This window comes from Phocoena phocoena, chromosome 14 (assembly GCF_963924675.1).
Source record: "Phocoena phocoena chromosome 14, mPhoPho1.1, whole genome shotgun sequence".
Lineage (NCBI taxonomy): Eukaryota > Metazoa > Chordata > Mammalia > Artiodactyla > Phocoenidae > Phocoena > Phocoena phocoena.
The window spans coordinates 28,843,130-28,868,219 of NC_089232.1; the positions used below are offsets into that span (position 1 = coordinate 28,843,130).

Consider the following 25,090-nt stretch of genomic DNA (forward strand, 5'->3'; position numbering starts at 1 on the left):
CATTGCATATATACTTGACTCTGTAGTAAGATGGTTTGGTTACATGACATGATGATTAGTATTGATTATTGCTTTTACTTAAAATACTTTGTTGGGAATATAATTTAAGAAGCAGTAGTGTAAGGGAGTCTATATTTTTAAATGATCTAAGTTTTTAACAGAAATTAAGGGTATTATTAGAAATGTGGGTATAAAAATATTAACTCTACAGAGCAGGATTGGGGATTGAAAAAGGCATAAGAGGGAGTCTACTGTTTTTTATTACAATATTTTCAGTATTACTAGATTTTTTAAACCATGAAATTATATTCATTTTGCAGACATTTAAAATAAAACAAATTGGGAAAAGATAAATTGTACTGTAAAGTTGAGTTGGGATGAATAATCATTTGAGGGAGTAGTTTTCTTCCTCTAATAAAATAATTAAGGATATCCACATGATTTTAGCTCTGGAGTTAGTCTTTGCAGCAGTTACTAAATAGCAAAATATTAGAAGCAATATAAATGTCCTATAGTAGAATATATTCAAATAAATATCCATTCTTTGAAATGTAGTACAACGCAAATATTATCGTAAGTATTTTTATTTGTTGAGAAAGATATTTGCGAAATATTTTTGAGCAAAAAGCAGATTTAAAAACTTAAGTATGATACTTTTTGGCATACCAATATAAATGTATTAGCAATTATGCAGATAAATAGAAAATACAGATGAGCAAAAAGAGAAATCTTTATATATGTACAGAAAATAGGCTGGGTTGTAATTCATCAAGTAACTGATTATTACTGAATGGAAATTTTAGATTTTTTTTCCGTTTTTTCTTTATGTTTATTTTGTAATTTATTTTACAGTTAACTCAATTAACATTGTGCTTGTGGTGTATATATGTTGACGAAAGAAAAAGCTAGTATTTAAAAAGAGCTGGGATTATCCTAATTCACAAGAGAATTCTTTTAACTTTTACTATTGCTTTGTACAAATTGTAATACACTACGTCTAGTACATCTTGTTGAAATGAATTTTGTTAGTGCAAAGACTTTTTCCCCTCTATGAAATATAGGTTTAAATTTATTTATTTATTTAGAGCTGTGTTGGGTCTTCGTTTCTGTGCCAGGGCTTTCTCAAGTTGTGGCAAGCAGGGGCCACTCTTCATCGCGGTGCGCGGGCCTCTCACTATCGCAGCCTTTCTTGTTGCAGAGCACAGGCTTCAGACGCGCAGGCTCAGTAGTTGTGGCTCACGGGCCTAGTTGCTCTGCGGCATGTGGGATCCTCCCAGACCAGGGCTCGAACCCATGTCCCTTGCATTAGCAGCCAGATTCTCAACCACTGCGTCCCCAGGGAAGCCCTATAGGTTTAAATATGAACTGTAGACTTTCAAACAGCTAAGGATCTCAGTTATAATGTTGAAGGCAATATAGTGAACACCTTTTTCCATTAAAAAAAATTTCTATGAATATCATAATCCTAAATTTCTCATTCTACTGATGGAAATTCTTTGGAACCTGATTAAGTTGTATGAAAAACTTTGTTTATCTCTCCTTTAAAATATTACACAAAATACACATATATAATGCATGTATACACCCCTATGTACACTAATATGTAAATAACTTTTTGGATATGGTCTTGATATGTTCTATTTCCTTCATTTTAACTCACTATCCTTGTTTTGTTTTTATTTTGTTTGAACAAGATCTGATATTGGAGCTAGTCACCAAAGAATACTAGTTGCCAGAGATAGTGCTAAACCATGAAGAAACCTTTTTGAAATTACAGGTCTTGTAGTTCTTTTCATTGGTGAGAACTGAAGAGGGTAGCTTTGGAGTCTTTATATCTTGGTCTTGCCAGTTATTTTCATGGACATCCTTTGGGCTTCAGATATGGGGTCATAATCCTACTTCATTGTATTTTTGTATGGGATATTATTTTAACCTTGATTTCCTTGGAGAAACCTGAGAAGTTGGTGTTTGAGTGGTGTATACAAGCATAAGGGTCAGGAGGAGTGAAAAGAAAAATTGTAGAGTCAGTACAGTGGTACACTGTAGGGCAGTCTGGTTCCTTAATCCATGAAGAAGCTATATGGAACTCATCGTGGGAGGGATGCAGTGGGGAGCATTTATCTGTCAGTTCTTTGGTCAAGGTTTGCCTCACTGCTGGGTTGAGAATCATGAGTGCTAAGTAGTTCTGGTGGGATTCCACACTGTGATGTCTGAAAAACCTCTGGGCAGGAAGCTAGAGGTGTGGTGTAAATGCTAGAGCTGGTTTCAGTTTACACTATATGACACTTCCAAGGCTGCCCAGGACAGGTTGCTGATGTTCTACGTGGAATGAGAGCTGAGGCTGAGAGGATCTGAAGTGGAGCACAAGAGGTGTGCAGTACAGATATCTAATACTTGGCATGTAGCACAAATACAAAATAGAATGGCAATGTGAAGCAGTATTAGATGCCATTAATGATTATGTATCTAAGTATTGCTAGATCTTCAGTTCTTCCAGAATAGATGGTGAAACAAGATTCCTATCTCATATTCAGAGGGAAAACAGGTGGAACTTAAATTTTTAGTGTCTTTTTTTTTTCTTTTGACTTATCTTTTAATTCAAGATAATTTACATGTATTATCTCATTTAATCCTTGTTGCAGTTCTGAGGTACATTTTATTAACCTTTTTTTTTTTTTTTAAAATAGATGGGATGTTGGTTTGAAAAGAACCTGTCCATGGTTATGGAATTAATATGTTGCAGAGCTTAGATTTAAAGACCTGTCTTACTCCAAGAAGGTTTTTTTTCTTCTTCTTCTTTTTTTCTTTTCTGGTATAGCACCCTGTAATTGAAGTCCATGTAGTTAATTATATCAGGTCTTGAACCTATAAGCCTACACCTCTCTCCCTTTTCAACCCGTTTCTGATTTTCAAGCTCAATTTTATGTATTCTTGTAGTCCACTAGAGGTCAGTATTGGGCTGATAAAGAAAGGAGCCTTTGGCTTTTGATTCACAGAATTTTAACTCTTTGAGTCTTATTGCTAGGAACCTTGGAAGTTGTGTTCACAACAAAACTTTATTTAATAGCATGTGTAATGACAGTTGTAAAAGTTTTAGTAGCTACACTTTTAGGTGAATAGTTCAGGTTAGGTAATTCTTATGGGTCGCCACCCCTGCCCCCCCATCCACCTTCTAATAGGTAGGAGAATATCCAAATCATGTCTTTTACAGATATCCCTCTCTTTTATTGGGCCAGATCTCATTCTTAAATAAGTTTCTTTTGTTATCTTTTGCCTTTATATAGTAAACATTTATCTGAATTTACTGTGTATGTGTCACTGTATCTGAGCTTGTGGGATTCTCATAATGGTGAAGTATGTTTCCTGTCCTAAAGAAGAGAAGAGTTATACACTGAAGTGCCATACTGTTATTTTTTACTTGGATATCTGACAGGTTTATTGAACTCATCTTCTCTATTCTACCTTCAACTAATTATTTCCATGGTTCCTATTGTTTGGAATGATCCCACCATCTAGTCATAAAGACCAGAATATTTGGAGTTATTTTTATTTCCTTCCCCTCTTCCATGTACTACATTTAAATCAGTAAATTCTGTTGCTTCTACTTTTTCTGTAGCTGCTGCTACCTTAATTCAAGTCCTCATCATTGTTATTTGGACTCCTTTCATGATCTATATTGGTTTTCCTGTTTCTATTTTTTATCTCCTCCTAGTTGACCGTTCCTCCGCTCCTAGGGGATTTGCCTAAATTGTAAAGCTGATCCTGTTCTTCCCCTGCTCACATTCTTCTGTTGTTTCTCCATTGCCTACTAGCTAACCTTGAAACTGCTTTGTATGGCATCTTCAACTTTATCTCTTGTTAGTCCTTCATAACCTATGTTCTTATACAAAATTATTTTTTCCTTGTGTGGATAATGTTATTTCACATGTGGTGGTCTTATCTGGTTTCTTTCTTCTGGAATGGTTACCCTTCTATGTACTTCCCTTTGGAAAAATCATACCTTTTTTTTTTTTTTCGGTGCGCAGGCCTCTCACCGCTGCGGCCTCTCCCGTTGCGGAGCACAGGCTCCAGATGCGCAGGCCCAGCGGCCATGGCCCACGGGCTGAGCCGCTCTGCGGCACGTGGGATCCCCCCAGACCGGGGCACAAACCCACGCCCCCCCACATCGGCAGGGGAACCCTCAACCACTGCACCACCAGGGAAGCCCCATATTCATCTTTTAAGAGCACAGTCTGCTACCTCTTCCTCTGTGAAGTTCCTTACATCCCTACAAGCAGATATGATTACTTTCTCCTTTGTCTAATCACTGCACCTGTATTTATTTCTATCTTTATACTCTTTGCACTGAATTTCAGCCCCTCAATTGCTTACCTACTTCTTACAATAGAATGATGTGAGTGAGGTTCAAGAGTCAGAGAATCCATCTTATTCTTTGTATACCCAAATTCTTTGTATACTCAGTACAATATCTGGTGCCAAGTAGATATTCAATACATGTTTGACTGAAAGTAGTGATACAGAGAGAAAACACTGTGAGTTAGAACAGTGAGAGGAGGCTTCCTAAAGGAAGAATAATTTTACTTGGGTTTTGGAGGAAAGGTTGGATACAGGCAGGGAGAGGTCTTCTAGAAGGGAAATGGCATAAGCAAAGATACAGTAGTGGAAATATTTTTAGTATATTATGAGGTAGATTCTGATCCAAGTAGAAGATTCACGTTGGAGAGTATTGGATAATACATTGGAAAATTAAGTTCAGCTTCCATTATTGTGGAGTCTTAGTGATAAGATTATGGAGTTTGAATTTGTACTTGTTCAAATTGTTTCCCCCAGTTTACCTCATGTTTAATTGGTGTGATGAATGATGTGGTTTAAGAAGAGCCTGGCTGCAATATGCATGGGAATTGTAATGAGGAGGTGATGAGTTCCATTTTAGGTATGTTGGAAGTGAAGTGATGGTAGAACACACAGTAGTAATATGAAACTAGAGATATGCTATTGGATCTTGGGAGAGTGGTAGAAGAGTAGGGGCTGAGGAATAAACCTTGCTTAATTTCTGTATATTAGGAAACCAGAGAAGAACACATGTGAGGAATCTTGAGGAAGAGGTGGGTAAATGTGTAAAGATTATTCACAAAGAGAATGAACAACCAAGAAAAAAAAAAGCCTAAATGCTTTCTTAAGTCTATTTGTGTGCTTGATACCCTTTTACCTCTACTGCAACCTAGGCAGCAGAAATCAGTAGCTGCTTCTTTGGCTCCAAGGTTGTCTTTGGAGGGACAGAATAAATGGTCCTGGTGAGGCGGCTTAGCATGTTAGAAAAGAGCTCTGAAGAGCTTTTATTATTATTATTTTTTTAAGGGCTTTATAGAGTCACATGTTAATTTTAATATATATTGCATATATTTACATATTTATATCTACGCTTACTCTTCTCCACTTCCTGCCAGTCCCATAGTATACATTTTGAATAGATGGTAGTTTTCCTTTGCTTCCTAATGGGTAATAACTGAGTATTTATTTCGTTGTTCTACCTGTTTTAGTATTTCCAACTTGGCCAGTTCTTTCTTGGCAGATCTGCCCTGACTGCTCATTTATAGACTGGAGAAGGCTTGATAATTTTGACAGAGATCCCGGGTTCTCATAGAGACTTGGAATAAAACTTGCCGTGCTCTCATTTCTAGCATAGGGTTTGCTATTTTAATTTGCTGATTTGGCCTAAACTGCTTTGCGCTCCATCAAATTGATTGGTAAACCAGACACACCTAAAAAGAACAAATCATAGATGATCTAAAATTACTTCCATAGGATACTTTCAGATTTGTATCATTTCAAGTATAAATGATAGTACTTAAGTGTGGCTCCTTTTGATTGCTTTTGGTACACTGATAGTATTTTAGTGATTGTGAAGGAAAAATATTTAACTTTGGATTCAATAAAATAAGACCAACTTATGAAAGCTTTTGGTTTTGCTGTACTGAAAGAGAGGATAAAGAGACAAGTGATTACTCTCTAGTTGAGAGCTTGTTTTTTTTAAATCTGAAAGCTTTAGATTTCTAGAGTCCTGGATCCCTTTTTGTGTGGTTTTCATTGGAAGTAAGTGGGGGAGAACTTCTTACTTTTGAGAGAAGTAGAATGTTCTATCTAATTTGGGGTCTCAAATGCTTGGAGGGTATGTATGTCTTGTGTACAAACATAAATGTGCTTGGATACCTTCTCTGTCAGTTTCGTTACTGAAGCCATGTATTTTATGTAAGTCAAACCAAAATATCAACAAGTACTATGCAGAGAAACAAGTTAGTCCATTGATACAAATCTCTGGAATGTAGATTCTTTTCATTTTCTTGGCAGAAACTAGCTCACATAGTTCAAGTTTTTCTCTGTCTTGTTATAATTGTCTCATTTAACCAGTACCTGGACTAACACCTTATACTGAATATTTATCTAGAATTCCTTAATCTCATTCAGAATATTTGGAGATTTTGATTTTTCTCCTGAACTAATCTCTACTTGTCACTGAGTAGAAATATCATATATTGATTAAGCAATGTGTATTCTGGGAGGTCACAATTCTTAAGCTTTGTATCTTCGGATGATACTAAGTATTAGTATTATTTCTTCTAAAAAGGAAAGTTCCACTGTGAAATACTTTTGGAATGTGCTGGGTTAAACCATATTAAAGAAGTTTCCTTAAAATAGGACTTCTCCCAGTTTTTATTCTGTTAATGTGCATCGTATATCTACAAGAAGGCTTGTATAACATGCAGTGTTTCCCGTTTATTTGACCACAGAACTCTTTTTTGGGGGGAAACATTTTCGTCATGCTTTGAGGGACTGTTGGTATAGTGGGAAGATCACTGATATGGAATTTAGGAGATCACACTTTGGGCTTCTGATTTATCACTTACTAGCCTTGTAGCTTCAAACAAATCCTTTGTCTTCTAGCCTGTTTCCTGAGTGGTAACTAAGGTCCCTTCCAGCTCTGATACTTTGGTTTAGCTTCTTTTGTTGAGTCTGTATAGTCACACTTTCCACCTCTTTGGATCTATGGAAACCACACCATCATTTGAGTCTATTTTGTTAAGTTGAGGGAATTATACTTTTCTATAAAAGTTTAGAAAAAGAAATGCTTAAAACTCTGTTTTCCACAGACTAAGCTCATGAAATCCTGTTTAATTAGTTAGTTCAGATTACTCTATTATGATATTTCATTATCCTGATTAAAATTTATTGGTCTCTTGTATCCACATATGTGTTTCTAAGAGTCCCCTAAGCTTAAAGGCTCCTGTCCCTCTTCTCCCAACCACAGTGGTTCTAGTATAGCACTTATCTTTCAAGAGATAAATATTCAGTCATTTTTACTAATCTCTTGGCTACTTAGGTACAGATCAGTAGATTTCTTTTTTGTGATGACTTAGTGTTTGTATTTGAAAAGTCTCATGATAATATTGACTGATTATCTTTTTTTCTATGGAAACTGGGGAAATGAATAAAGATGGGTAGCTCCAGGGTTAAAAATCTGTACATTAATATGTTTGGTTTTATTTCTGGCACTAAAACTTCATATATTAAGGGATTTTGTTGTATTTTTCTTAAGATACCAATTAGTTCAAAATTAGAAGTTCTTTGAATACTTAATTAAGTTCTGTTTCTTTTGTTTCTTTTTTTGTTTATTTGCGTGTATGTGTTTCTATCCTAGGCCCAACAACAAAGAAACCTGGATAACATCATCTTGCAACAACCCAGAATAGGTAGCAAGAGAAAACCTAAGAAAGATGCATATACAATTTTTGATACAGAGATAGGAAGCACTAGCCCCAAGTCTGAACAGGATTCAGGAATTCTGGATGTTGAAGATGAGGAAGATGATGAAGAGGTAACTAACATTTGAACCGGGGAAGTGAACCTGTTGTTACGTTTCAATATGGTATGTTTGAGATGTGATGAAGAATTTATCCATATAACATAGCTGTGATATCTTCTGGATATTAAATATCATTTTAAGTACAAATGTTCCCTGATTTAAGGAAGCTGAAGATGTACTAAGATATCTTAGATTCTAATTCTTTAGACTTTAAATATACTCATCCATTTTTTTTTTTTTTTTTTAAGTTTCAGGGTTTGTTGATTGTATACTGACTGGGTACTACATTAAGGGAAGAGTAGAGTTTACCTGACTTAGAGAAAGAGATCTATTGATAGATGATCTCCACTGAAGCTGGAACAAAGTTACTTCAGACAAATAAAAGATGTTACTTTAAACAGTAGGAGTAAACAGAGATTTCTTAGGCTTGAGAAATGGTTCAGATTGAAATTGTAAAAAGGTTCCAGAAAGTTGAGAACATATTTCTGGAGAAAATAAATGTATGAGTGATTATAGGGTATCTGGGAATTTTGTGATATATCCCTAACCTCTTAGTTCTGTGACACTTTCAGGTAAAGAATAAGATTAAGTGGCTTAACTAGTGCATTGTTTTATATCCTTCTTTGTTGTTGGAAATATGTTTAATGTGTTTTTAAAAATAAAACTACTATGACATTTGAGATTTCCAGTTAAAACATTTTTGAACTACTTATCATTTGCATAAACTGGATTAGTTTTTTTGTGAGTATAGTGGTTAGGTGCATGAGCTTTGCAGACTTACAGACTGCATTCAGATATTGGTTTTGCCATTTTATTTTATTTTACTGTAAAAATTGTCATTAATGATCATATTATTTACTTTTCAAATGCTCACTGACATGTGCAAGGAACCATTTACTCCTGTTCTCAGTAACCTGTTTCATCTTTAAGTATTTGTCTCCTTTTCATTGTTTCATTTCTCCAGATAAAACTGGGTTCAGTGTTTCTTCTCCATCATTGTTCTTTGTTATGCGCTTACTAACCTTCTTACTCTCCTCTCCATGCCAAAATACAGCCCCAAACTTTTCACTGTCTAACTTTGCAATCTTAGGGTAATCTTGATCCCCTGAATATTTTTTAGCATTCTCTCTTGCCTGGAATGACTGGTATGGTTGGATATGGATCCACCCTGGAGATCAGATTGTCAGGGATTAGACCTATCACAGATGAAGAATTACAGTAATGGTACAATAAAATATCAGGATCAAGATAAATCCAGTTAACATTTTAAACTTACATTTTGGTTGCCCATTAAGGAAATTAAATTCTATCAGGCATTATGGCTTAAGGAAACAAGTTAAACATTGTCTGTGCCCCTGGATAATACACACCCCAAAGAGATGGTTATGTGATAAGATGAAAGCATGAAACGTACACAGTTCTCATATATTAGTGAGAACCTTCTGGATATGAGCTACTGTTTATCATTAGCTCCCTGAAGATCCTGGGCAAGTCCTTTTTAATTTTTGTGCCATATTTCTTCATTGTTTTGTCTTCTGAGGTCCAAAGAGGATGAAGAAAGTACGACTAGTAAAACGTGTTGCGATCCCTCATAAAGGAAATATTGTAAGAATGTACTTGGAAGTTAACATTTTAAAATGGTTCTGTATCCCAAATCAAACAGAATTTGTATTAGAGATTTGCTGATTGAGCTCTTACAACAAGAATTCAGCACTTTGCTGTCATCTAATGGCATCCTATCTTAAAAAAAAAATCCTACCTTATATTTATTTACTTCTCAGTTTGAATCTTCTTCAAGTGCACATTCTTAATCTCAAACCTCATGTAGAGAATTATTTATTTAGATGTCTCCAAACTGGTTTCTTGGCATAGTTCTTGCATGGTGTGAATAAATTCTTCAGATAAGGTCTTCCGTGACCCACTGTGACGTTCTGACCTTCATTCTTGTCATTCTTCAACAGACCTCATTGAGAGTAGCGCAAATAGTTTTTGAAATATTTTGACTTTTAAACTGTGCCATAGAATCTAGTAGTTCTTAATCTATTTGGAGATCGTCATATTCCTGTGAGAGTTTGATAAAAAATATGGAGCCTTTACCCAGTAAAATCTATGTATATTCACTCACAAAAAGTTCTGCATGAAATTTCAGGGAATTTGTGAAACTCATGTTGCCCTTAGGACCTGAGTTAAGAGCCATGTTGTAGAGAAAGTGCTTCTTGAACTTAAATGTGCATAGGAATCACCTTGGAATCATATTTAAATGCAGATTCTGATTCTGCAGGTTGGGGGGTGAATCTGAGAATCTACATTTTTAACAAGCTCCCAGGTAAGGATGGTGCTTCTGGACCCTGGGCACACTTTGAGTTGCAAGGCTATAGTGGACCATGAGGAAGCATTTTTAGTACATAAAGCAAACAAACTCATGAATGTTTAGGTGTCCTATTGCTTTTTCATTAATATGTCCTAACATTTTTCCAGCAATGAATACAGTACTTGAAGAGAAAGTTATAGTTTGTCTTCTAAAATCTGTTGCTTGTAATAGATTACCTGCATTATTTTTTATGAAATTTTATGATTCTGATTTAATATACTTAAGTTAGGTATATTTTTCATTCTCTGAAGAACTTTTTGCCCTTTCCTAGTGCTTTTAATGGAAGTGTACTTAATACATTCTTTGAGCCAAGTGACATTTGTACATTATTTAGTATGTTTTTAGTTTGATAATACTTAATAGTAGACCATAGAATGAGATGGGTAAGGAAAACCAAACACCTAGAAAATAGCTTTGCACATAGTAAACAGATAGTTAATACATTGTTAAACCGAAATAAAGTTTGTGCCGGAGATGGGAAAAACTTCATAGCCTGGAGAACTGAAGATGAAGTCATAGAAGTGAATTGTCATCTTGGATAAAAAACTGACTACATGTTGAGCTGACTGACAGAGTCAGTCTCTTGATTGTTGAGAAGTGTTGCAACAGTTGTTGAAAACTGTTCCCCTGTAAATTCTCTTCCTATTTGTATTTTATTTTTGTCTAAACTAATGAAAGGGTCGCCTTAGTTAAGTTTTTTTTTAACTTGTCTTATATTAGAGTTGAACTATATAAACTACTGATATTTGACCGTTTTTCATCAACTTAATTCAATTGGTTTTCAGTGGAAATATGTATGATTTGGGGAATTTAAAAAAATTATATAAGTTTCAAGTGTACATTATAATTTGAGATCTGTATATACTACAAGGTGATCACGCACCAGATGGTCACATCTGTCACCATACAATTGACCCCTTTAATGCCTTGCACCCATCCCCCAGCCCCCTTCCCTTCTGTTAACCACCAATCTGTTCCCTGTAACTGTTTGTTTTTGTTTTATTTATTTGTTTTGTTTTAGATTCCACATATGAATGAAATCATACAGTATTTGTCTTTTTACTTCTGACTTATTTCACTTAGCATAATACTCTCAGTTCCATCCATATCATCCCAGATGGCAAGATTTCATTCTTTTTATATAGCTGCATAGTATCATTGTGGGTATATCTGTATCTCTAGATCTGTATCTATACCTTTATCTACACCTATATGCCACATCTTTTTTATCCATTCATCCATTGATGGACACTTAGTTTTTTTCCCTGTCTTGGCTATTATAAATAATGTTCCAGTGAACATGGTGCATATATCTTTTTGTTTTTAAATTCCTCTACCTTTTTTTTTTTTTTAGCAAATTGTATTATTTATTTATTTATTTATTTTTGTCTGTGTTGGGTCTTCGTTTCTATGCGAGGGCTTTCTCTAGTTGCGATGAGTGGGGGCCATGCTTCATCACGGTACACGGGCACTGTCGCAGCCTCTCTTGTTGCAGAGCACAAGCTCCAGACGCGCAGGCTCTTAGTGTGGCTCACGGGCCTAGTTGCTCCACGGCATGTGGGACCTGCCCAGACCAGGGCTCGAACCCATGTCCCCTGCATTGGCAGGCAGACTCTCAACCACTGCACCACCAGGGAAGCCCCATATATCTTTTTGAATTAGTGTTTTCATATTCTTTGTATATATACCGAGAAGTGGAATAGCTGGATAATGTGGTAGTTCTATTCTTAACTTTTTGAGGAATCTCTGTACTGTTTTCCATAGTGGCTACACCAATTTACAATCCCACCAACAGTATGTGAGGGTTCCCTTTTCTCCATATCCTCTCCAACACTTGTTATTTCTTAACGTTTTGTTCAAGCCATTCTAATAGGTGTGAGGTGGTTACACCTGTTATTATGGTTTTCATTTGCATTTCTCTAGTAATTAGTGATCTTGAACATCTTTTTATGTGATTTTTGGCCATCTGTATGTCTTCTTTAGTGAATTGTCTATTCAGATCATTTCCCCATTTTTTAATAGGGCTGTTTGTTCTTTTGTTGTTGAGCTGTATGAGTTCTCTATGTAGTTTAGATATTAACCCCTTATTGGATATACGATTTGCAAATATCTTCTCCCATTCAGTAGGTTGCCTTTTTGTTTTAATGATGATTTCCTTTGCTGTGCAGAAGCTTTTTAGTTTGATATAGTCCCATTTGTTTATTTTTGCTTTTGTTTCCCTTGCCTTTGGAGTCAGATCCAAAAAACATCACTAAACAGAAGTCAGTGAGATTACCACCTATGTTTTCTTCCAGGAATTTTGTGGTTTCAAGTCTTATATTCAAGTCTTTAAACCATTTTGAGCTAATTTTTGTTTATGGTATAAGATAATGGTTCAGTTTCATTCTTTTGTCTGTAGCTGTCCAATTTTCCCAATACCACTTATTGAAGAGACTGTCCTTTCTCCATTGTATGTTCTTTGCCCCTTCATCATAAATTAATTGTCCACATATGTGTGGATTTTTTTCTGGGCTCTTAATTATGCTCCATTGATCTGTGTGTCTGCTTTTGGGCCAGTACCATTCTGTTTTGATTACTATATCTGTGTAGTATAGTTTGAAATTAGGATCATGGTATCTCTGGCTTTGTTGTTTTTCAAGATTGTTTGGGCTATTTGGGATCTTTTGTGGTTCCATACAAATTTTAGAATTATTTGTTCTAGTTCTGTAAAATATTTCACTGGAATTTTGATAGGGATTGCATTGAATCTGTAGATTGTTTTGGGTATCATGAACATTTTAACAATATTAACTCTTCTAATCCATGAGCTTGGAATGTTTTTTCACTTATTTGTGTCTTCTTTAATTTCTTTCATCAGTCTTAGAGTTTTCAGTGTATAGGCCTTTTACCTCCTTGGTTAAATTTATTCCTAGGTATTTTATTCTTTTTGATGTAATTGTAAATTGGATTGTTTTCTTAATTTCTCTTTCTGATATTTCAATACTATTGTACAAGAAATGTCATGGATTTCTGCATATTGATTTTGTATCCTGGAGCTTTGCTGAATTCATTGATTAGTTCTAATGTTTTTTTGGTGGAGTCTTTAGGGGTTTCTATATATAGTATCATGTCATCTGCAAACAGTAACAGTCTTACTTCTTTCTTTTTCTAATTTGGATGCCTTTTATTTCTTTTCCTTGCCTAATTGCTGTGGCTATGGCTTTGAATACTTTTCTGAGTATAAGTGGTGAGAGTGGGCATCCTTGTTTTATTTCTGATCTTAGAGGGAAAGCTTTCATCTTTTCACTGTTGACTATGGTGTTAGCTGTGGGTCTGTCATATATCACCTTTATTATGTTGAAGTATATTCCCTCTATACCCACTTTGAGAGTTTTTATCATAAATGACTCTTGAATTTTAAAAGCTTTTTCTGCATTTACTGAGATAGTCATATGATTTTTATCCTTCATTTTGTTAATGTGGTATATCACATGAATTGATTTGTGGATGTTGAACTATCCTTGATCCCTGGAGTAAATCCCACTTGATTGTGGTGTATAATCCTTTTAATGTATTGTCGAATTCAGTTTGCTAATATGTTGTTGAGGTTTTTACCTCTATGTCCATAAGAGATATTGGCCTGTAGTTTTCTTTTTGGTGTTGCTCTTGTCTAGTTTTGGAATCAGGGTAACGCTGGCCTCCTAAAAAGTGTTTGGAAGCATTCCCTCCTATTCATTTTTTTTGGAGGAGTTTGAGAAGGATAGGTATTAAATCTTTTTTGAATATTTGGGATGATTCACCAGTGAAGCCATCAGGTCTAAGCCTTTTGTTTGCTGGGAGGTTTTTGATTACTGATTCAGTCTCCTTACTAGTAATCAGTCAATTTAACATTTCTATTTTCTCATGATTTAATCTTGGTAGACTGTATGTTTTTAGAAATTTATCTGTTTCTTCTAGGTTGTCCCATTTGTTGGCATATTATTGTTCATAGTATTCTCTTATCATCCTTTGTATTTTTGTGGTATCAGTTTTTTTTTTTTTTAAACATCTTTATTGGGGTATAATTGCTTTACAATGGTGTGTTAGTTTCTGCTTTACAACAAAGTGAATCAGCTATACATATACATATGTTCCCATATGTCTTCCCTCTTGCGTCTCCCTCCCTCCCACTCTCCTCATCCCACCCTTCCAGGCTGTCACAAAGCACCGAGCTAATATCCCTGTGCCTTGCGGCTGCTTCCCCCCAGCTATCTACCTTACTACGTTTGTTAGTGTGTATATGTCCATGACTCTCTCTCGCCCTGTCAAAACTCACCCTTCCCCCTCCCCATATCCTTAAGTCCGTTCTCCAGTAGGTCTGCGTCTTTATTCCTATCTTACCCCTAGGTTCTTCATGACATTTTTTTCCCTTAAATTCCATATATATGTGTTAGCATACGGTATTTGTCTTTTTCTTTCTGACTTACTTCACTCTGTATGACAGATTCTAGGTCTATCCATCTCATTACAAATAGCTCAATTTCATTTCTTTTTAAGGCTGAGTAATATTCCATTGTGTATATGTGCCACATCTTCTTTATCCATTCATCCGATGATGGGCGCTTAGGTTGTTTCCATGTCCTGGCTATTGTAAATAGAGCTGCAATGAACATTTTGGTACATGACTCTCTTTGAATTTTGGTTTTCTCAGGGTATATGCCAAGTAGTGGGATTGCTGGGTTATATGGTAATTCTATTTGTAGTTTTTTAAGGAACCTCCATACTGTTCTCCACAGTGGCTGAACCAATTCACATTCCCACCAGCAGTGCAAGAGTGTCCCCTTTTCTCCACACCCTCTCCAGCATTTATTGTTTCTAGATTTTTTGATGATGGCCATTCTGACTGGTGTGAGATGATATCTCATTGTAGTTTTGATTTGCATTTCTCTAATGATTAATGATGTTGAGCATTCTTTCATGTGTTTGTTGGCATTCTGTATATCTTCTTTGGAGAAATGTCTATTTAGGTCTTCTGCCCATTTTTGGATGGGGTTGTTTGTTTTTTTGTTATTGAGCTGCATGAGCTGCTTGTAAATTTTGGAGATTAATCCTTTGTCAGTTGCTTCATTTGCAAATGTTTTCTCCCATTCTGAGGGTTGTCTTTTGGTCTTGGTTATGGTTTCCTTTGCTGTGCAAAAGCTTTGAAGTTTCATTAGGTCCCATTTGTTTATTTTTGTTTTTATTTCCATTACTCTAGGAGGTGGGTCAGAAAGGATCTTGCTGTGATTTATGTCATAGAGTGTTCTTCCTATGTTTTCTTCTAAGAGTTTGATAGTTTCTGGCCTTACATTTAGGTCTTTAATCCATTTTGAGCTTATTTTTGTGTATGGTGTTAGGGAGTGATCTAATCTTGTGGTATCAGTTTTAACTTCTCTTTCATTTCTGATTTTATTTGAGCCCTCTCATTTTTTTTCTTGCTTAGTCTGAAAGCTTGTCAATTTTGTTTATCTTGTTAAAGAACCAGCTCTAACTTTCATTGATCTTTTCTATTGTCTTTTTAGTCTCTATTTCATTTATTTCTGCACTGATCGTATTATTTTCTTCCTTCTACTAACTTTGGGCTTTGTTTGTGCTTCTTTTTTTAGTTCCTTAAAGTGTAAAGTTAGATTTCTCTTGTTTCTTAAAGTAGTCCTGTGTTGTTGTTGACTTCCTTCTAAGAACTACATTTGCTGCACCCCACAGATTTTAGTATGTAATATTTCTGTTTTCACTTGTCTCTACATATTTTTTGATTTCACTTTTGATTTCGTCAGTGACCCAGTGGTTGTTTAGTAGAATGTTGTTTAATTTCCACATTTTTGTGGGGGTTTTTTTTTCAGTATTCCTCTTGTAATTGATTTCTATTTTCATAGCTTTGTGGCCAGAAAAGATGCTTCATATAATTTTGGTCATCTTAAATTTATTGAGACTTGATTTTTGGCCTAACAAGTGATTTATCCTGGAGAGTGTTCCATGTGCACTTGAGAAGAATGTGTATTCTGCTTCTTTTAGATGGAGTATTCTGTATAAATCTATTAATTCCATTGGATCTAATATGTCATTTAAGACTGATGTTTTCTTATTGGTTTTCTGTCTGGATGGTGTATCTATTGCTATAAGTGGGGTGTCAATGTCCCCTACTATTATTGTATTGCTATTAATTTTCTCTTTAAGTTCATTAATATTTGCTTTATGTATCTTGGTACTCCTATGTTGGGTGCATACATATTTTAAGTGTTGTTTCCGTAGTGTAGTGGTTATCACATTTGCCTTGCACATATTTATAAACGTTATATCTTCTTGCTGTATTAACCCCCTTATTGTTATGTAGTGCTTCTCTTTGTTTTTTATTACAGTCTTTGTTTTAGAGTCCATTTTGTCTCATATGACTATAGCTATACCAGCTTTCTTTTCATTTCCATTTGCATGGAATGTGTTTTTCCATCCTTTTACATCCAGTCTGTTTATGTCCTTACTTATGAAGTGAGTCTTTTGTAGGCAGCATATAGATGGGTCTTGTTTTTTATTTTTTAATCCATTCAGCCACTCTGTCTTTTGATTGGAGAATTTAGTCCATTTATATATAAAGTAATTATTGATAGGTATGTACTTACTGCCATTCTGTGATTTGTTTTCTAGCTATTTTTATAGTTTCTGTTTCTTTTTCTCTCTTCCCTTGTGGTTTGATGATTTTCTTTAGTGCTTTGTTTAGATTCCTTTCTCATTTTCATTTGTGTATTTACTATAAGTTTTTTCTTTGTAGTTATCAGGTTCACATGTGTCATCCCATGTATATAACAGTCTATTTTAAGTTGATAGCAACTTAAATTTGAGCACATTCCACAATTCTACATTTTTTACTATCCCACTACATTTTATGTTTTTGATGTCACATTTAACATCTTTTTATTTTATGTTCCCTTAGCAAATTATTGTATTTTTAGCTAATTTTATTTCTTTTGTCTTTTAAACTTCATGGTAGCATTATAAGTGATTTATCTGCTACCTTCTTATTTACCTTTTCCTATGAGATGTGAATTTTCTTATGTTTTCTCCTTATTAATTAGTGCCATTTTTTTTCAACTTAGGGAATTCCCTGTAACATTTCTTATAAGTCCACTTTAGTGGTGATAAACTTCTTTAGGTTTTGATTATTTGGAAAACTCTTTATCTCTCCTTTAATTCTGAATGTGATAACCTTGCTGGGTAGAGAATTATTGGTTGGAAAATTTTTCCTTTCAGTAATTTGAATATGTCATGCCATTCACTTATGGCCTGCAAAGTTTATTCTGAGAAATCTGCTGAAAGCCTTATGAGGTTTTCTTTCTATGTAATAAGTTGCTTTTCTCTCATTGCTGTTAAGATTCTCTCTTAGTCCTTACTTTTACCATTTTAATTATAATGTGTCTTGGTGTGGTTCTCTTTGGTTTTGCCTTACTTGGAACTCTTTTGGACCTGGATGTCTGTTTCCTTCCCCAGATTAGGGAAGTTTTCAGCTATTACTTTTTCAAATAATTTTTCTGACCCTTTCTCTTCTTTTTGCCTTCTGGGACTTCTATAATGTAAATGTTTTTTTGCTTGATGTTGTCTCAGAGGTCCCTTAGGTATATTCACTTAAAATTTTTTTTTTCTTTTTGCTGCTTTTTCTAGGTGATTTCCATGCTTTTCTTCCAGCTCATTGATTCATTCTTCTTCATCCAATCTGCTGTTGAACCCCTCAGGTGTATATTTCAGTTGAGTTATGACTGCTATTTGGTACTTTCATATATTTTCTATCTTTTTGTTAAGGATATCACTGTGTTCATTCATTCCTCTCCTGAGTTTGGTGAGTATGTTTATGACCATTACTTTAAACTGTTAATCAGGTTGGTTGTTTATCTCCATTTCATTAAGGTCTTTTTCTGGGCATCTGTCTTATTTTTTGGTTTGGAGTATGTTCCTTTGTCTCCTCATTTTGCCTGGCTCTCTGTGTTTGTCTATATGTTATTAGGTGAAACAGCTGTCTCCCTCATTCTTAAAGGAGTGTTCTTGTATAAGGTATGATCCTTGGGGCCTGGAAGCACAGTCTTCCCTGGCCACCAGAGCCAGGTGCTCAAGGGTTGTCCCTCATGTGGGCTGCACCTGCCCTCCAGCTGTGGTGGGACCTCAGCTGCTTCGTGGGGAAGATGGGGAGTGGTGCACTTGGCCGGCCTGGTTTTGATGTTGGAAATCTGTTTTGAATCTTTATGTCATACTGTGGTATATGCAGATGTTATTGCTTTTCTCTACATGTCTAGACAGAACTTAAAAAATATTTTTAGAAGTAGTGAACATTTTAGCTTGAGAGTATATTAGATTTTTCTGAAATATTATTTTTGAAATATTGGAACACATAGTACAGAGAACCACTTAAGGTGATCTATTATTTGTGAGAAAGGGGACAATAATACCTACTAAGGGTAGGGTCATTGTGAGGATTGACTGAAGTAATTTATATGATGCTTCTGTCATAGTGCTTGGCACATACAATGCTACCAGTATATAATAGTTAATATTATGGCATTCTGACTGTGTGCTTTTTTTGGAATAAAGGTGAAATATATCTTGATATAGTTTTTGATGATGTATATTTACATGGAGTGGTGACTACAATCTACTGTAAACGAAAAATCTACTGAAATAAAGCAGTATTGAGTAAGAAATAGCTTGAAGCAGCAGGACCTATGATTTCTTCTTTGTTTCTAGGTTACTTCAGAGCTTCTGTATTCTTAGAACACTTCATTGGTGTCATATTTCTGGCAGATATCTCTTTTAATTTGTTTACATACTGTTAGTGACTAGTGGTCACTATGTTATCCACAAAACTCTTAATAGAGTATGGATCAAATAAATGTTTGTTGAACAAATGATCCATGTCAGGTTTAACTCTTAAGATTTTGGTGTATTTCTTGAAATATGTAATTAACACGATGGAAGTGCTAATTTAAATACAAATGTCATGTGTTTAATATAAAGCCTTCTGAGATGTCTTTTTGATTATGTTACTTTAATTTTGAGGTAACAAGTTGTATTTGTTTGCTAGAGCTGCCATACCAGAATACCACAGGTTGCGTGGCTTAAACAACAGAAATTTCTTTTCTAATAGTTCTGGAGGGTGATACTCTCAAGATCAAATTGCCAGCAGGGTTGGTTTATCCTCAGGCCTTTCCTCTTGGCTTGCAAATGGCTACCTTCTTGCTGTGTCCTCACATGGCTTTTTCTCTGCTTGCACGCACCAGGTGAGTCTTCCTCTTCTTATGGGGACATCAGTTATTGTATTAGGGTCCCACCCTTATGACTTTATGTTACTTTAATTACCTCCTTAAAGGCCCTATTTTCAAATGCAGTCACTATGGGGGTTAGGGCTTCAATATATGAATTTTGGGGGAGACACAATTCAATCCACAGCAAGGTGATTGTAAAAAAACACAAGATTTGTCTATAGAAGGTGTAAGTTCTGTCAGCTTTTGTGCTGTTGAAGGAAGTCCTATAATTTCTCTGAGCATCTCTTTTCTCACCTATAAAATAGTGACAATAATTAATTAATGTCAAATTGCTTATGTAAAATTTTGGTTATGATATTTGATCCAAATTTCAAATTGTTTATTGCAGAACTTTCTATTGACGGGAAGGTAACAAAATGGGTTATTTCTCAACAAGTTAAAGTGAAATAAAAGATGCCGTTAGGACTTTAGAGTTTAAATTAGAGGTTGTATATTGGCAGCCCATGGGCCAGAAACAGCTTACAGAATGGTTGTTGGCTTGTACAGTGCTTAAAAGTTTTAAAATTAGTTTCAAACTTTTAAAAGTTAGTTGAATTCACACAAAAATATCTGTATTTCCAACCTAGTCTCTTTCTAAGCATGATAGTAATATACTAGCCCTGAGCTTCAAGGTTGCTACAAAGGATATGGTTTTTCCACTAAGCCACAATCCCGGTTGTGTCTGCACATTAGATATTGCCATTTATTATCATATTTGTGCAGTTGTTGAGGGAAATATTACTTTTACTGAGTGTGTATTAAAAAATGGCAAAATGGAAGATACACTGGCAGGACCACATGTTTGGAAAAAAAAGATGAGAATATACTCCATTGTAAAAATAAGTAGTAGTCCTAGATATTTCATATACATAGTATGTCTGTTAAAAGAATACAGTTTAACATGCTGGTCTGCTTTGCTGGTTCCCTGTACCCACTGACCCCTGTCTCCTTTGAGTTTTCCATTTCTATTCTTTTTTTTTTTTTTTTTTTTTTTTTTTGCGGTATGTGGGCCTCTCACTGTTGTGGCCTCTCCTGTTGCGGAGCACAGGCTCCGGACGCGCAGGCTCAACAGCCATGGCTCACGGGCCCAGCCGCTCCACGACATGTGGGATCTTCCTGGACTGGGGCACGAAGCCACGTCCCCTGCATCAGCAGGCGGACTCTCAACCACTGCGCCACCAGGGAAGCCCTCCATTTCGATTCTTGATGAAAGCTGGTCTGTTAAGGATAAATGTAGTCAAATGAAAAGTAGGTACCTGTATTTATAACCAAATGGCAATAAAGACAATTGAAAAAGTTGAGTGAAAACATTATGACATGCTTAGATATTCTATTTTGCTTTTCTTATTCCTAATTTTTGATCTTTTGGGTCTGTCCATTGGCAAAAATTTATTATGGCTCTCATTGATTTAAGATCTTTAAAATTTTTTCATTTTCTGATAGTATAAAGTTCTTGTTTTGAAATTATTTGCCTTAATTATAAAAGTCTACTTGCCTTTTCAGGTCTTCTGGAATTTCTCCTTTATGTGCTCATTGCTTATTCAACTACCACCTTCACTCTGTGCTAAGTTGCTAATAACCCCAACTAGGGAATGTACTCCCCCACCACTCCTTGTCTAAAATACCAAATTCTACTTTTCCCTGAGGACTAGGTCAATCTCACCTCTTCTGTAACATCCTCTTCTTACTTATTTATAAGAATTTTTAATTACAGTATAAGTGACATATAACATATTAGTTTTGGGTGTACAATGTAATGATTTGATATTTCTGTGTATTACAAAATGATCACCACAGTAAGTCTAGTTAATCTATCACCATACATAATTGCAATTTTTTTTGTTTTTTGGTGATGAGAACTTTTAAGATCTACTCTCTTAACAGCTTTCAAGTATATAATACATTATTATTAACTATAGTTGCCATGTTATACATTGCATGCCATGACATTTATTTTATAATTGGAAATCTGTACCTTTTGACCCCTTTCACTCATCTTGCCCATCCCCAACTCCCACCTCTAGAGTAATATCCTCTTTTAAAAAGCTTTTTTAAAAGAAATTTTAAATCTTTAGAAAACTTACCAGAGTGGTAAGATGAACATACATATACCTTCACTTAACTACTTATTAAATTTGGAGATTTTTCTCTCAAAAAATTGATTTTGAAAGTCAGTTTTATTTTCCACCCTCTCCCACTGCCCCAGCTAAAGTTGAATCATTTGAAAGAAAGTGGCATATTTCATCCATCATATTTGAACTCTCAATACAGAAACTTCTAGTTTTCTGAGAATGATATCCTTCCACATAACCACAATACAATGGTCACACTCAGGAATTTTAATTTTGATACAATACTACCACTTAATATGTCACGTGTATACAAATTTCCCCATAATGTCCTTTACAGCAGTTTTTTTCTTTCATTTTTTCCTGCAACCACATCTAGACAAGTATCACACATTGCATTTAATTTTTATGTCTATTTATTCTCCTTTAATATCCCTTTATTTAGGCATATCTGGTGCGTCCTTCTGATTAGATTCAGGTTAATCATTTTTGGCAGGAGTATAACAAAAGTAGTATTATGTTCTTTTCAGTGCATCATATCAGGATGTACACAATTGGTTAAGGTGGTGTCTACCAGATTTCTCCACTGTAAAGGTGCCTTTCCTCCTTTGTAATTAATAAGTGATCTATAGAGTGATACTTTTAGATCATGCAGCTATCCTGTTCCCTGTTTTTCACCTGTTGGTTTAGAATTCATTGATATTTTTTTCCTGAATCATGTGTTACTGTGGTGATTATAAAATAGTGATTTTTCTATCTTTATCATTTCATTCACATTGATTAGTTGACATTATTCTTTAAAGAACTTTACTTTTCTCCCTTTTTTTTGTGTGTGTCAGTGTTGTCACATATATTCTTTTTTATATACAAGGGTTATAGTCCATTCTTGTCTTTCATTTTGATTCTCCAGTTGTTCCAAATTTGGCTAGTGGGAGTCTCATCCATTGTCTTCATCAGTTTTTGAGCACTTCCTTTTTTTCTGGCACAAGATATTCCTGGTCTACTCCAGGTTTTGCCCCAGCCCCCAGTATTAGCTATTTTGTCAAAGAGTTCTTGTTCCTTTTACTGGATAGTGATATTTAGAAACTGAGATGTGGGCATTAGGTATGCTCCTTTTGTGGACAGAGTTAAGAAATACACATGCTGTACCAACATAGGCATTTTTATAAATTGTGAGTTAAACCGGATGCTTCTAATTTAAACCTGATATCATAGTTCTTCCTCTTCTTCTATTCCATATTTGTGTCTCTGAGAATCCTGGTTCCCAGAGTATTAATATATTTACTCATTTGCCTAATCATATAACACAAAATAGTTTCAGAATATCTATGCATGTGTCATTAAAAGCAGTAAACTTATTAAGTTGAAGATTTCTTTGCAGTCCTTCTCATCGTACAATACAGTGGAGCTATATAGTTCAGAGTATTTTGTTCAGATGTTTCTTGGCTATTTTATTTTCTCGTGTGTGATTGTTACCAAATTTATATATTCTTAAGTTCATTTGTTCCTTTTGTGTTATTTTTGGAGTTCCCCATCCTTATTAATTTAATTTTTTTGACTATGTAAAATATGAACATGGTTGAAAAGGCAGAATTATGTAAGAAGATATGTTCAGTGAAATCCCATTTTCCTCTTTATCTCTCCCTTCCTGATCCTACCCACCCTTTGTAAATAATCAGTATTTTGAGTTTGTGTGTGTTTGTGGCGTGTGTACTTACCCTTTCTCATACCTTACACAACATTAATAGCATCATACGTATATATTTTTTGTACTTTGTTTTTTCACTTGAAAATATATCCTGAAAATAGTAATTTTCATATCACTTCATAGAAATCATTCTCATTCTATTTTTATTGCCAGATTGTACTCTATTATTTGAATGAACCATAGTTTATTCAGCCAATTTCTTATAGGTAGGCATTTAATGATTTCCAGTCTTTTCCTATGAAAGTGTAGTGTCTCTACTACATAGCTATTTGAATGAGCTTAACAAAATACTGACAAAATCAAGTACTGGCTGGGTGCTGAACAAATTAAATATTGCTGTGAAAATGCAAAATGGTACAGTCAGTTTGGAAAACAGCCTATTAGTGTATTATAAAGGTGAACATACACTTACCATATGACCCCAGCGGTCTCACTCCTAGGAATTTACCCATTATATTCACACAATAACCTCTACCTGAATGTTTGTAGCAACTTTATTCATACATTGCCAGAAAGTAGAAGCAACCCAAGTGTCCTCCAATGAGTGAAGGGATAAATGAACCGTGGTATATCCATAATTAGAGTATCACTCTGAAATAAAAAGAAGTGAACTATAGATACATGAAACAACATAAATGAATCTCAGATGCATTATGCTAAATGAAAGAAGCAAGATTCAAATGCTACATATGGTATGAGTCTATTTTTTTTTTTTTTTTTTTATTATTTATTTTGGGTTATCCTTCTGTTGCTTCCTTTACTTACTTATTTATTTATTTATTTATTTATTTATTTTTGGCTGTGTTGGCTCTTTGTTTCTGCGCGAAGGCTTTCTCCAGTTGCGGCAAGTGGGGGCCACTCCTCATCGCGGTGCGCGGGCCTCTCACTATCGTGGCCTCTTCCCGTTTTGGAGCACAGACTCCAGACGCACAGGCTCAGTAACTGTGACTCACGGGGCCAGTTGCTCCGCGGCATGTGGGATCTTCCCAGACCAGGGCTCGAACCCGTGTCCTCCGCACTGGCAGGCGGATTCCCAACCACTGCGCCACCAGGGAAGCCCCGGTATGAGTCTATTTATATGACATTCTTGAAAAGGCAAAAGTCTAGGGACATAAAATGGATCAGTGTTTGTCAAGGGCTGAGCATTAGGGAACAATTTGACTACAAAGGGGCATGAGGGAAATTTTGGGGGTGGTGGAACCCTTTTTAAAAATCTAGATTGTGATAGTGATTACAGGACTATATGGATTTTTTTAGAACATACAGAGTTGTTCACTAGAAAGGATGGATTTTATTGTATGTAAAACACCTTAAAACTTAAAAAAAGATTCATAATAAACCCCAAAACCTGAGAATTGTTTTCCATATAGTTGGAGATGTTTCTTCAGGGTAGGTTTCTAGATTGTTGATTCAAGGGGTAAATGCATATGTAGTTTTGTTAGATAATGTCAAATTGTGCTCCATGGAGGTTGTAACATTTTCTATACCTCCACCCTACCAGCAATGTGTGAGGTGCCTATTTTCTTATAGCTTCCTTGAGACCATTTTGTTAAGTTATTGAATTTTTCCAGTTGCATAAATGAGAAATGGTATAGTTTGAGTTTGCATTCCTTTTACTGTGGGTGAAATGTAGTATCTGATAAGTTTGAGGGCTATTTGTATCTTTTTTCCCCAAAAAACTATCCGCTCTTTTGTTTTGCCCATTTTTTTCTAATGATTTTGGGGTTTTTTCCCTTCAATTTTTATGATTTCCTTATATATTAGGGATATTAGTTCTTTATCTATAACATTATACTATTTTCT

At 35.1% G+C, this 25,090-nt stretch overlaps 1 protein-coding gene across 4 annotated transcripts in view; it reads left to right on the forward strand.

Moving 5' to 3' along the window:
- Positions 1–25,090, forward strand: part of EXOC6B (exocyst complex component 6B) — a 715,924-nt gene that overhangs the window by 271,608 nt on the left and 419,226 nt on the right. For all 4 annotated transcript variants that reach the window (XM_065891362.1, XM_065891363.1, XM_065891364.1 and 1 more), the window contains exon 7: positions 7,697–7,873. In XM_065891362.1, coding sequence (XP_065747434.1) covers positions 7,697–7,873 — 177 coding nt within the window. The remainder of the gene's footprint in view (positions 1–7,696; positions 7,874–25,090) is intronic.